General features: G+C 48.4%; 2 protein-coding genes across 4 annotated transcripts in view; one reads left to right on the top strand and one right to left on the bottom strand.

Annotated features, from left to right (window-relative positions):
- GRM8 (glutamate metabotropic receptor 8) overlaps nt 1–12,284 on the bottom strand; it is a 355,863-nt gene extending 343,579 nt beyond the window's left edge. For 2 of the 3 annotated variants that reach the window (XM_064446155.1, XM_064446172.1), the window contains exons 1-2: nt 11,701–12,284; nt 4,208–5,053 (exon numbers count right to left, since the gene is read on the bottom strand). In XM_064446155.1, the coding sequence (XP_064302225.1) occupies nt 4,208–4,717 (510 nt within the window). In that variant the 5' untranslated portion in view covers nt 4,718–5,053; nt 11,701–12,284. Of the gene's footprint in view, nt 1–4,207; nt 5,054–10,175; nt 10,300–11,700 lie in introns of those variants that run through there. The other variant, XM_064446165.1, reaches the window with a different exon arrangement.
- On the top strand, nt 6,833–13,180 carry LOC135311650 (basic proline-rich protein-like). The gene is made up of 6 exons (XM_064441711.1): nt 6,833–6,910; nt 7,227–7,349; nt 9,807–10,370; nt 10,454–10,548; nt 10,978–11,349; nt 11,992–13,180. Exons 1-6 carry the CDS (start codon nt 6,833–6,835, stop codon nt 13,178–13,180), a joined length of 2,421 nt encoding a protein of 806 aa, XP_064297781.1.
- Nucleotides 13,181–13,446: the final 266 nt, after the last annotated feature.

Raw genomic sequence — 13,446 nt, 5'->3', positions numbered from 1 at the left:
GTTCTTTTGTTTCCTCTAGGCCAAGCCTTGAGGCACCAGGAACAGCCCAGATCCTTACGAGCATCACACAAAGCAGCTAAAGGGTACCACCTGGCCATGCCTGAGCATCCTACAGGAAGCCAAAATTTCAGTGAGACAAAGACGAGGAAGGGTGTAAGAGTAAGATTTTGATGATGGAGTCAATAAAAAGGTTGCTTTTTTGCTAGGGAGAGCTGGTCAGCTGAGACAGCCAGCCCCTCAATAGATCCTACCAGCTAAACAGAAACCAACTTGCAGCAGGATTTTCAGACTGAAAAAAAAAAACCCAAACACCAAACAATGTCACTTTCCATTACCCAGAGGAAAGAGTAGCTCCTGGTGCACCAGAATAAAGGAGGGAGGCTGTCCCATGCCTGTCTGCCATATTTCTATAGTCACTTCCATTAGAAATGCTAAAAAACTGTCAAGACTCTGACTGCACCAACAGGTTCTGCAAGACTCTCCCTTCCCCAGCCCTGGATTTGGCTCCATGTGTTTAAGATCTTCTCCAACATGGCACAGATATGTGACCCTGAATCAGCCCAGGAAAACAGCAAAGTTGTGAGGAAGAGCAATGAGAAACCTCATCAGGACCTCTGTCCACCTTCTTTGCTCAGTAGATGCATTTCAGCTCTGGCCCTTGCCCTAAGCTCCTTCCTGAGATCCACTGCCGGCCTTATACCTTGCTGATCTTGCCTTGATGACCCCAACCTTGCCTTGATGACCTGACTTCCTGGCTGACCTTGGACCTGCCTCACTACTATGGACTTGTCTGGCAATCACTGGGCTGTTGGCTGAACCTGGTTACACAGACAAAACTGTTTCATTCTTATTCAGGTGAGTCTCTGAGACAACTGCCATTTTTGCCTTGCTGTCCCCTTGGATTCTGTCTCATTTTCCCTTCTGAAGCAGCTTAGTCCTGACATTCGCTGATAAAAACAACTTGAAATCATGAGCCAGCAATTTCGAGCAGGGACAATCTGTCCTGAGATCCATGAAGAACTCTGAAGGTCCTCTCCTTCTTCCTCAATATTTTCAGCAAGACCACCTTCAAGTTCTGAAAGCTTAATAAGCAACTGTTGCACACAATTATTTTTGCATCCAGGACCAGATTAACATAAGGCAAAAAGCAGCCTCTTTATAATAACCAAGGAATAGCAGATCTACTTTCAAACAGTTAATTCCTTGAACAAGTGTTTCCTGTTTGTAAAGTGCCTCTGAAAGGTCTAAAACCATCAACAGGTGAAATTTAGGCTGTCCAAATTTGGACCTTAATGTTTTGGACCTACTCAGGGCAGAAAATCACCTGCTAAGCAGTGAAGTGCCTGGAAATTCACAAAAGCAGAAAGGATAGAGAAGAAATAAAGGTGAGCCACTTGACTAGGAGAAAGGCTATAAGTCAAAGTCATTTTCTGTGGTGCCCTCATTCCCCTCTTCTCATTAAAACACTTAGATAAAAGGACACCATGACTATCAGTATATGCTATCCACCAGACCATCCAATAGCACTATTGACCTCTATAGGTTTTGTGTTGTAAAATCAATTTAAAAAAAAAAAGAAAAAAAATGCAAGAAAAAGAAAAATAGCAGCATGAAAATCCAAGCTGTTGAGCATACTATTTCTCAGGCTAGCTTTGTTTGTGTATTCACATCAAGTGATATAACATACTTCTCACAATTTCATCACAGATTAAAATTTCACTGGATAACAAAGTTCTCAAAAAATATGTAGTCCTGACATTTAGGAACTTCGCAGTAGGTATTAAAGCAATACTGAACTTCAAATTATAGGTTCAACTTGCAGAATAGAACTGTTAGACAGAAATATGGATGAATCACACTCATCCTGGATATAATGGAAACAGGCATTTGCATGAAGGTGAACACTGACTTCAGTGAAAGTACAGGCATTTACACCAGGTGAGTTCCCGTCCTTGACATATACCAAGGTACGGTAAACACAATTTCATACCTGGAGCCTTTGTAACCAAGGTCTTGGTCCTCAGCTGCAGAGCTGTGGGGATGCATCAGCTGAGAATCTCAGCCCATGTTTTTGGTCTGAGTACAACCCAAACTGGATTATACTTCTGTATTTCTGGCAAATGACGCATAATTTCCTATTTCTCTTGACTATAACCATTGTGAATGGTTTCTGTAGTGCTGCTGACTGAAGGCCTTATCCAGAAGCCTTTACTTATGCAAAGATAACTGCCCTACTTCTGAGAAGGAGGTGTAAAAACAGACTTCAGGTGCAGGTCCAACATCAGACAATAAAGGGTAGAATTTGTCATTTTTTACATTATTAAGAATATTTGTGCAGGATCTATAATTAAAACTAAAAGAGATGTCTCCTTCTTTTGCCAGCAGCTGTGTTACATCAATTAAATGGGTAAATAAGATCTTTCCCCAGAGGGTATATCACGTGACCCTCTATTGATTAAGACTGCAGTAGAATGTTATTTGCAATCTTATTGCATAATGGAAATCAGGAGGTAGCTGTCATGGTTTCAGAAGACAAATTGCCACTATCTTAGACAATTCATAGGCCTCTTTCCTGCTTGCTGCTATTAATTCACAGTTAATGCATGTCTTACAAGGCTTAGTTTCTTAAATCAGTCTACAGCACTGTATTCAACTCAAAGCTGTGTATAAGTCATAGTCTATGTGGCCCTGCATTATGATGGGTATTAAAGTGACCATTCCATCTATCATTACTTCAGAACTATACATTATTTAATAGGGTAACACAACTTCAAAAAGAGGATGGGAAATTAAAAATAGACACCTCCCGCAACATGCATGATTCTTCTGAGGAAATACAGGCCTCCCCCAGCAGGCATGGCTCCAGAGGTGCTCTCCATAACAGAATATTTTTAAGCCTTAGCTCAGTTTTCTGCACTTGATTTACTCAAGCAAAACGTATGGCTGGAACAAGTCCATTACACTCAAACCTGTGCAGAAAGTGCAGCTTGGGATCAGTTTTTGAGATGGTAATGAGCACCTGACCACAAGCTAGCAAACACTTCGCTCCTCCACTGAACTGTAAATCCATCATGCCCTTCACAGCAGAACCAGAGGGAATGACAAAAATCTCCCTTTAAATGACTGAAACACTCTTTGCCAATTTGAGAAACTTTAAATAAAAGCCAGTCTTTCCTTACTTCTAACCAATTTCTCGGTTACAACAATTAGAAAACAAGTTTGATTCTTTTCAAAATACATAACAGAGATTTTAACATTAACAGAACCTTCTCCACCAAAGTCAAAGAAATGGTCTTTAAGTGGTCTTTGGTGGTTGTGAAGTTGTAGGACGTAAGGCAAGATTTCTGAATGGAAGGAACGAGTCTGAATAACAGTGGGCGTTAGGACAGTAATAGATTCAGACAAAAGTTGCAGTCGTTCTGCGTGCAGAAAGAAGTGCTCAATTTACCAATATCTGTTTACCATCACACAGAATTAAAAATTAAATGTCTGCTGCCTGATCTGTTCCAGCTAAGTTGATTGATTAGAATGTGTTCATCTTCCCATATAACTTAGCAAGTTTAAGAGTGGCAGGTTTACTTTTCCATTATTTATAACACCAGAGCTTAATAAAGTACATGGAAGGAAATGCCAGTACAACTGTTGTCCAAAAGTAATCTCTTATAAAGTGATAACAAAGTCTGGGAAAAAATATCACCTTGAAAAAAATATGGAGGGGGTTAAGATTGCAAGGATACCAAAGATATTTCAGTACACTTCATTTAGCTAGACATGCACATCAATAGCACTAGATTGTTACTGGCATATCTTCGTATTTAGGGAAATTATCTGGTCCTCCTACAAATTGATTTGTGTTTAAACTTTATATTTCGTTCTCCTGGAAATTTAGGAAATCAATCTCAACCTAGTCTTGATGAGCATAAAAGCTCAATACGGAGCAAATGTGAGTGGTAAAAAAAAAAATTATACAAATCCCTAAAGAATTAAAATGTGCTTGGGTAGCTCAGAAATTCAAAAGAAACATTTGGTACCTTAAATTAGGGTCTGCAATCATTGCTCTTTTCTCTTTGCTTTGAAAGGGCAAACCAGTCGTTTCAGATTTCTGAATCTAAAAAACTCCTTTCTTTTTTGAAGGTAACATGACACAATCGCCTCACTTATTTCATTGTACTTGAAATTTAAAAGAAAAATAGAAAGTGTTTCTTACCTTAAAAAGTCTTAAAATATTTGCAACCATAATGGACACAGAACTTGCTGCAGCACCTATCACACCTGATATCTTGTCTGGCTTCGTGAAAATAGGTGGGTCACCATTAGCACACTTCACGTCTGAACCATCTTTTTCTATCAATGCTTGCACAAAAGTTAAGGATTGCTCCAATGCATAAGTGTCCCTGGAACATGTATCAAGGATCCGGACACCTAAGGTGATATTGGCAAGAAGATCAGGGTCTTTATTAATCTGATCAATTGCATATAGCATTGCCTCCAGTCTGTGGATCCCTTTCTCCTTCTTGAGTTCCCCACAAGGCACCCCTCTATCCCCTTTTGCATGGACGGGGAACAGTCCTCCCAAGATGATGTCCCCATCCAGTCGGATAGAGTGGGCATATTCCTGCCCATGAGTTCTTTGCATCAGGGTGAGTATCCAGTAGAATTTGGCTGTTAACAGGAAGAAACAATGGCAGGAAACTACTCGTTTTCCTTCGTATACCATTTTCTCTGAAGACTTTGTTGCTATCCAGTATCCAGCTTTTCTTCTTGCTAAAGGATGAAGTTGACCATTTGAAGCTGCACTTTCTGGAGGCTACCATCAGTGCCCAGTAAGTAATATAGAACCATGCGGTAGGTAGAAAAAGGATCTCAGCAGAAGTACATAAAATGTGTTTTACAAAAGATGTCCACTGATTTCATGGGTTGATCAGCTTTTCTGAGAGGTGGTTTTCAATTGCTCTTAATTGATGGTGAAGTGGAGGGTAGTATCTCTGGCCTTGATGTTAAGAGGAGGTCAGTAGCTTATGTCCTTCTATTTTGCCCTGCAGCTGAGGTACTTCTGGGGGAAGAAAAAAAAAAAAAAAAAAAGTGAGAAATACCACTTAGTTCAGCAGTCACACAGGGTATTTACTTTTGAATATGAGTTACATCGCCTAGGTTTTAATTTCAATATTCTGTAAGGGAGTCATTCTTGGCCTTCTGTGAATTTGAACACCTGGCTGCACTGCACTACAAGCCAGGAAATTGATGATACCAGCAGAGCAAAAGCCAAATCAGGGGAACTAAACTTAGCTTGGTGTTCAGATTCCAACCAGTAATTCGTATTTACCTGCACACTGCACGACATCCAGAAACAGATTTGATCCATAACACATTGTATTTTCGGTTTTGCTGTATCATTCTGTTCCAGCCTACAGAATTGCTATAGCTACTTACACTCTCCCTCACAGAGACGTTCCATTTATGACAATGGAGTAATCAGGGCTCCTGAATTTGAGTACGCTCTTCAGCCGCTGCAGTACAAGTACATTCGATTCATTTGGATATTAAACTGATTATTTCTCCAGTGGAGTTCACTTTTTTCTGGGCTTACTATATATCCAAAATGCCTTCCAGATAATTTCTAACACTAAATTACTTTTATGAAAAGGTAGCTGATTTCTTAAGCAAAAAGAGCACAATGTATTCTGTTAGGAAACCAGCTCAACATCCAGTATTTCCTTTCGACATTTTACTTGAGCTGAGGTCCAACGTTAACAAGATCTCTAGTATCTGCTTGCATTTGGACCACATTAAATAGGAACAGTGTTGTGCCCCCACTGACATCTGGAGAAGTCCCACTGATTTTAATGAGATCAGGATTTCAGCCTACATATCTAAACACCTGACTGACTGTTATAAATATCTCCAAATTGTCCCCACTTTAATTCTCAAGTGAGAGGCATTTATTTATTGCAATATTTAACAAAATTGTGCACACTTGAATAAATTTTTAGACCTCTGAGGGTGAGAGAGAGGGGCACACTGCAGGCAACTGCATCTGAGCCTCTCTCAAGGCACCTGTTACAGGCTATGAAGACCAGTGGGCATCCTAGGATGTAATTCACCTGATCCTTTTCTTTTTAAAAGTTTCATTTATTATGAAATTGATCACATTGAACAAGTGCCTATCTTGCTACCTATACAGAAAATCCAGGCTTATCTGTAGATATGTACTTTGTCCCTAGTGATCTGACTGGTTCCTACCAAAAATATGATCGTTAGAAAACAATTATAGACAAAATTAGAAGACAGTTATAAACAACTAATTATACTGTTTTGCAAAAAACATTTTTAATTATTTTCCACAAGATTTTTGTATATTATGTAGTAACTAAACTCAAAATGTGGTTTGATAATGCTCTAAATTTATCATCCTCTTCTTACATTTATTTTGTTACATGTTTTTCCCCAAATGATGATAGTAATTCAAGAAAGCTGAAAGAGAATTTTTAAATAATGGCTATTTGAAGACCCAAGAAAAAGATTCACAATGGCAAGTCTTCCATTGAATGCGAAGGTATCTCACTGTGATTTGGTAACAGAGTAACAACTTGAAAATGAAACATGTTTAATGGGTGTGAATGAAATCACTGCAATTGAGAACAGCAGCACTCAAGACTTTCAATGCCTCTTAACTTTTAGTTTTGCTTGAATTTGGCTCAGGGGTGAATCTAAATTAAACAAATTCTGTGCTGGTTTACGTGAAAATCCCATCATTCTCCTATGGCTCCTTTTGGGTACACAGTTTACAAATCTGACCAGGCTTCAGCCCCATGAGCTGAACTCAGACTCGGTCATGGAGGAGCTTCACTGTGGGAGCTCATCCAGCCCCATGGAATGTTTCTTATACGTCCCACCCAACAGAGAAGAGATTGTATTCACTGTTAACTAGCCACAAGTGTCTGCTTTCTTGACTGCCTTAGTAGAAAAACACAGTTAAGTGTTTAAAATAGTAAAGAGTAAAAGTTGTAGCTACACCTAGACATCGAGGCAATTTCCTTTCTGGTTCCACAATGCACAACCAACTCATTGGCCTGTGCGTGTATGTACAACCCATACAGGGAGCAATTCTCTGAGGCAATGAAAGACAAGAGTGCTCTTATTTAACACTGTGCAGAGAACAAGAAAGCACCACTGAAAAAGTGAAAATATTCTTGAAGGAAAAAAATGCTGCTTTTTCTCTTGCTCAGCCTCAGGTCAAGTCCTTACAGCCAAAGAATGCCCAGAAATTAAAGCAACCATCAGTCTTTGTACAAACAAACAGTGATGAATTCAACTATTGCAACCCAAATTCCAACAATAAAGAAGCTACGGTGAGCCCAACATCCTCAGTCCAATACCTTATCTGGAACTGACTGAAAGTCAAATGAATTCATAATAAGCATTTTTCAACATTATAGCCTCCATAAGCGTTAATTGCTCTGCCTCAGCTTGTGTGTTTACCTGAAAAAGTATGTTTCTTTGCTGCAAGTGTCCACAGCTTGTCTATAAAACAGAAATAAAATTTTAAAATGTTCTTTTTAAAAATTTAAGACGTTTTAGTCTTTTTTATGTTACCTAAGAAATAAAAGCTTCTATTACACTGCCTAATTTATTCATGCCATACTGCTCTTCATATACTGATTAATATTAACTTTTACAGAACCTTGTAAGTCTGTGTAGCTAAGCAGAAAGCATCTGATCTAAATGAATTCCATTTTTATCAATGAATTTTAGTGGAAAAGCATGTGCCTCTGGGCTATAAAGCCTGAATGAACTTTCCTCATGTGCAGGGATTTTATCCAAAGTAAAATGCTGTCCTTTTCTAATTGACCATAAAAGTTTGAATTAATGCAGATATATTCTCGATTTGCCAGATGCCCCACTGTAGTAGTTGGTGTTCACTAGAAACGTGACTTCAGAGAAGAAATTCACAGATTTCCCAAGCACAATCCAAGAGTAAGTGCACCACAAAGCCTCTCTTCCAGTCACCTTGGGATACATGCTTCTCTTGGGCTTAATTCATTAAATATATCTGGCATTATCAGAACATATCGCTATTTTTAAAGTCAGTATTTCAGCACAAACCTCCACTTGTTCTCCTAGAATATATTTTTATTTTTAAACCTAAGGAGGTGGGGTACTGCAAGACAGGGGACATGAAAACTTTTGCATGTAGTGTCTGATCTGAAATTACTTCCTTCATAAAATCATTCAGCTTTATGAGATACATGGTACTCAGGGATAGGTACTTTGGTACCATGGTGCCAGCATGTGCCTGGACCTGTCACTATTCCAACCACAGACTAATTGCACTGATGGATGGGCTTATTGCAGGAGTTCTTTATGTTAGTGAAAAGGTCTAAATAATGAGCTGAGTGTGACAGATAAATACTTAAATAAATATAGGCAACGTCTCTATTTTGGTAGCAAGGTTCCTGAAAGAGCCACATCTTCAGCTGGCACTGAAGGGGTGGCTGAGATCATATAGAAAGATTCAATATGTTCACCTGGAAATATTGTTTAAAGAAACCTCACACTTACAGACAGCTGCAGGAGCAAGCTCCGCAGCATAAGCAGAAAAACATATTCATTGAACTTCATGGAACATTTTTTAAATGACGTTGCCAGCCAGACACACGTGAGGGACAAAAATAAAAAACCAAAAACAAACCAAAACAAACAAAAAAAACCCCACAACAATTTAGTGGGGGGGAAAATCATCTCAGAAAAAAAGTATTTAAAATTTTGTTTGAGGCCAAAAAGAAACCATTTGTCATTGCATTTGTTGCACAGTTGGAACTGCACTAAAATAAAATTAAACCAATATTCTGTGCACTAGAAAAGAAGGAATTTTAGGGTGAGAGCCCATTTCTACTTTCACAAAATATCAGATTGTCGGGTCAATGCAAAACTGATCTGGTTTTACTGAACGAAAACAAAATAACAGCATCTTCTGTGATGAAGTTCTGAGGAGGAAAAAAAATGGCAAAATTTTGATTACTTTGACTTTTTACTACTGACACGCTACTTCTGAGCTATCAAATAGGAATTATCTTGCTAACATTCATTTTAGTCTTCACGGAAGTTGCCTCTTTCTCCTGGACAACATTCAGTGATGAACAAATAGCTGAATTTCTGCACGGAGCAGGTAAAGATTTGCCACCTGCATACGGTAACCTGACACATATAGAAGATTAATGGGGTTTGCTGACAACAGAAGGGAATTTGGAAAACCTTAGGCCTTGACATCGCAACTCCTAACTTGCGCGAGAATTCTTCACTGATGTAAGTAGTCTTATCTACCTCGGCTCTTGTGTAATGATTTGCTGTGCCCCTGCCACAGAGGTAACCTTTACACAGTAATCAGGACTTCAAGGCGAGTCACCCTCAGCACCTCGTTTACCAGAACTATTTCTTCCTAGTGCACCGTGAGAGAAATGTCTCCACTCAGGTTGATCAGCCTCCTTTCAAATACCCCAGAGCACCTGCCTTCACTTTCTACCCTGCAAATATCCATTTTCCAAACAAGCTACCCTGCTAAAAAACACCACAGGTCCTTCTGCAAGGGTGAGACTAATAGAAGCTCGCAATTTTTTAAAAGGAAACAGCATCAGATAGTATCCTCTGCCCTTGCCTGGTCTCAGAGCTGAATAAACCCCATCAATATTAACACCTTTAGAGTTGGTTTCACCTCTCATCTGGCAAGTGATGATCAAGGAGATTTTCCCAGGCAGTCTAGGAGAGCTTCCCCTCTTGTTTTTGTTTTCATTTTACCCTTTTCCCACCAGACTCCCGCTCCCCAGCCGGCACCGCTGGGTTCAGAGCAGGCGCCCGTAGCGCGGCCCGACGCTCTGCGAAAGAGGCTCTGCCCCGGGGAAACGAGCCCTCCCGCCGAAAGCGTCCCGGGGCATCCTGCACTAAAGCCCCCCCATGTCCGCGTCCGTGCCCGCGCCCGACCCCGGCGGCGACCCCGGCCAGCGGCAGCGTTCCCCGAGCGCCCAGGTGGCGGCGAGCCCCGCACCGCCCTCCGCGCCCCGCACCCGCGCATCCCGCCCCGCACCCCGCGCATCCCGCGCGGCACTCCGCACCCCGCCCTGCACCCCCCTCCCCGCCCGGCTCCGGCGCTCCCCGCCGGGAGCAAACACCCGGCCACGCACCGGCTTTCCGTGCGGCTCCTCCGTGCTTTCCCGGCTGCCTTTCGGCTCCTAGTGCATCCCGGCACCTTTCTCGGCCCGAGGAAGGGCTGGCGCAGCCCGGCCGGCCCCGCCCGGCGGAGGGGCCCGGGGAGCGCCCCCGGGGCTGGGCGAGCCGCCTCTCCCCGCGCAACTCCACGACCATCGCCCATCACCGCGGTGTTTCTCCCTTAAAGGGAGCCCCCTATTGTTCTCCGCTCCACTTAGCCGAGCTATTTATTTTTTTTTCCCCCTCTGCTCAGGCTCATCCCTACCCCAGCTGGCGTCTGTCGCTGAGGGATTCCGGCACAGCCCCGGCGCGGCTCTCCCCGGGGCCTCGCTCCTTAAGCCGGCGGCCGTAGGACGGGTTTAACCTGCCCCAGCCCGCGGCCTTGCAGCCCAGGCGAGCCGGGCGCGGCGGGCACAGGCGGCTCCCCCGGCTGGCGCCGAGGCTCCGGCGGTCCCCTCCGAGCCCTGGTGCCCCCCCGGCCGGGAGCACGGCCCCTCCGCCGGCGCGGGGCGAAACCGAGCGTCGCTTTTTATGTGCAGCCGCCGGTGATTCCTTCCTTCCTTCCTCTCCGTGCACCAGCTGGTCAGCTTTAATGCGCTTCGGTTCCCCCTCAATGAAAACCTAAGTCTCTTTTAATGAATCCGTGGTCCCGGAGGTCAGAAGCTTACAAACTCCAAAATGCCAACGCCGGATTTGCATGCGCTTGGGGTCGCTGATCGATTTTTATTACTTGAGTTGTGCTGGGGGTTTGGTTTGGTTTTTTTAACCGTGTTATAGATTCACCTGCCAACACTTCGGATTCCCGCAACACACACACGCCAGCGCCGGGGGATGCTGCTCCGGCCGGGGACGGCTAACCCCGCCAGCCCCTCGCCCTCTTCCTCGGGGGAGGAAGCCCCCGGATCCCCGCGGGAATCCCCCTTCCTCTCCCACCCCAGGGACGCTGGCGTCCCCCCCGCCCCGGGGAGCCGAAGGAGCGGACCCCACCCGGCAAGCGGTGCGGGGCGGTGCGGAGACGTGCGGGGCTCTGCGGGCGGGCGGCAGCTCGCCCGGCCCCGGAGCCAAGGGAGAAGTTGCCGGCGGCGGGGAGGGCTGGCCCCGTCCCCCCGGAGCGGAGGGAGACCCCGCTTCCCTCCCGGCCAGCGAAACGTGAACAGGACCGCGGGGGAACCCCTCTGTCCCCCCCTCCTCTGGGGAGTGGGAGACGACCCAGTTAAGGAGCCAAGGGGGAGATGTCACTGGTCGGGAGCACCCATGTTCTCCCTTTTTGCTCGCTGCTGTGACGGCATCGTGCCCGGGATCTCCTCCGTTAGAGCTGATTGGGGGAGGATACAGACGATAAAAACGCTAAATAATTAAAGCCAAAACCAAAAGCCCCTGGCGCCACGAAGCAAGTGGAGAGGGTTGCCCAGCCCAAAAGCGTTAGCCGAGGCAAAACTTGCATTATTTGTGGACTCCTCTCCCCTTAAATTAAGACCGAAAGGACACACACACACATACCTTGCTCGAAAAGAGTTGCATATCCGTATTACTGTGGAGCTCACTCGGCGCCGGTCGGGAATAGCGTGAGATAATTTCTGCACAACCCTCGTCTCAGCTTCCCCCGGCAGCGTCAGCTTAACGTGCAGGAGCTCAGCCTGGGACAGGTATCCAGGAGAGCGGTTTCAGTAGTGCTGCATAACACTCGCGATTAGCCGAGCCGAGCCTGCTCCACTCTCTCCTTCCTTATTCCTCCTCCCCTCGCCTGGAAAAAAAAAAAAAACACAACAACTTTTTGGACCCGTGGCTCAGCCCCCGTGACGGCATCCACCCTCCGCCGCTCAGTGGCAGCGGCGGCCACACGCGCCGGCCCGGCCGCGCCGTTCACAGCCGAGGAAGACAACGCCCCCCCGGCCCGGTCCCCGCCCGCCGGCCGGCCCGGCCCGGCCCCCCGCCCTGGCGGAGCGGTGCCCGCCAGGAGCCCCGCGGCTCGGTGCCCCCGGGCGCCGGCGGGAGCGGCGCGGCTGCCCGCGCTTACCGGGCGGGGCGGGGCGGGGCGGGGCGGGGCGGGGCCGCACTTGTAGCTGTTCTTGGTGCTGAAGCCGGCGGCACCTCCCGGCACGGCACCCCCGGCACGGCACCCCCCGGCACGGCCCCCCCGGCACGGCCCCCCCCGGCACGGCACCCCCGGCACGGCACCCCCGGCACGGCCCCCCCCGGCACGGCCCCCCCGGCACGGCCCCCCCCGGCACGGCCCCCCCCGGCACGGCACCCCCGGCACGGCACCCCCGGCACGGCCCCCCCCCGGCACGGCACCCCCGGCACGGCACCCCCGGCACGGCGCCCCCGGCACGGCACCCCCGGCACGGCCCCCCCCGGCACGGCACCCCCGGCACGGCACCCCCCGGCACGGCACCCCCCGGCACGGCACCCCCCGGCACGGCCCCCCCCCGGCACGGCACCCCCGGCACGGCCCCCCCGGCACGGCCCCCCCCGGCACGGCCCCCCCGGCACGGCCCCCCCCGGCACGGCCCCCCCGGCACGGCCCCCCCGGCACGGCACCCCCGGCACGGCACCCCCCGGCACGGCACCCCCCGGCACGGCCCCCCCCGGCACGGCACCCCCGGCACGGCCCCCCCGGCACGGCCCCCCCCGGCACGGCCCCCCCGGCACGGCCCCCCCCGGCACGGCCCCCCCGGCACGGCACCCCCGGCACGGCACCCCCGGCACGGCGCCCCCGGCACGGCCCCCCCGGCACGGCACCCCCGGCACGGCACCCCCGGCACGGCCCCCCCCGGCACGGCACCCCCGGCACGGCACCCCCCGGCACGGCCCCCCCCGGCACGGCACCCCCCGGCACGGCTCCATGCGAATCCCCGGCCGGCCGCGGGCGGCGGCTCCGGGCCCCCCTCGCCTCGCCGGGGCACGGATCCGCCCGCCCCCACGGCCCCGCTCCGCCCGGGGAGCGGCGCCGGACACGCGTTTGCCCCGGGATTTCTGAGCGGGGGAGGGCACTGAGGGCTGAGGCGGTGGTGGGGCAGCGGAAGCAGGAGCGGGGGCACCGGCGGGGGACGGGGCTGTTTAATGCGGCTTCCCCCGGGGTGCGGGACCCTCGTCCCCGTCCCGGCCTCCGCGGGCGGCAAAGTCGTGTCCTCCTTCCTCGGATCGATGACACAGGGTGAGGGTTCCCTACGCTTTTTGTCCTATCCCCTGTCCCGGCTTTCAGCTCGGCTGCCGGGTGGAGGAGTTCTCGTTTTTCCCCAGGCA

The sequence above is a fragment of the Phalacrocorax carbo genome, chromosome 1 (assembly GCF_963921805.1).
Source record: "Phalacrocorax carbo chromosome 1, bPhaCar2.1, whole genome shotgun sequence".
Classification (NCBI taxonomy): Eukaryota; Metazoa; Chordata; class Aves; order Suliformes; family Phalacrocoracidae; genus Phalacrocorax; species Phalacrocorax carbo.
Note: the sequence above shows the minus strand (reverse complement) of the source record. Positions and strands in the feature narration are given on the sequence as shown.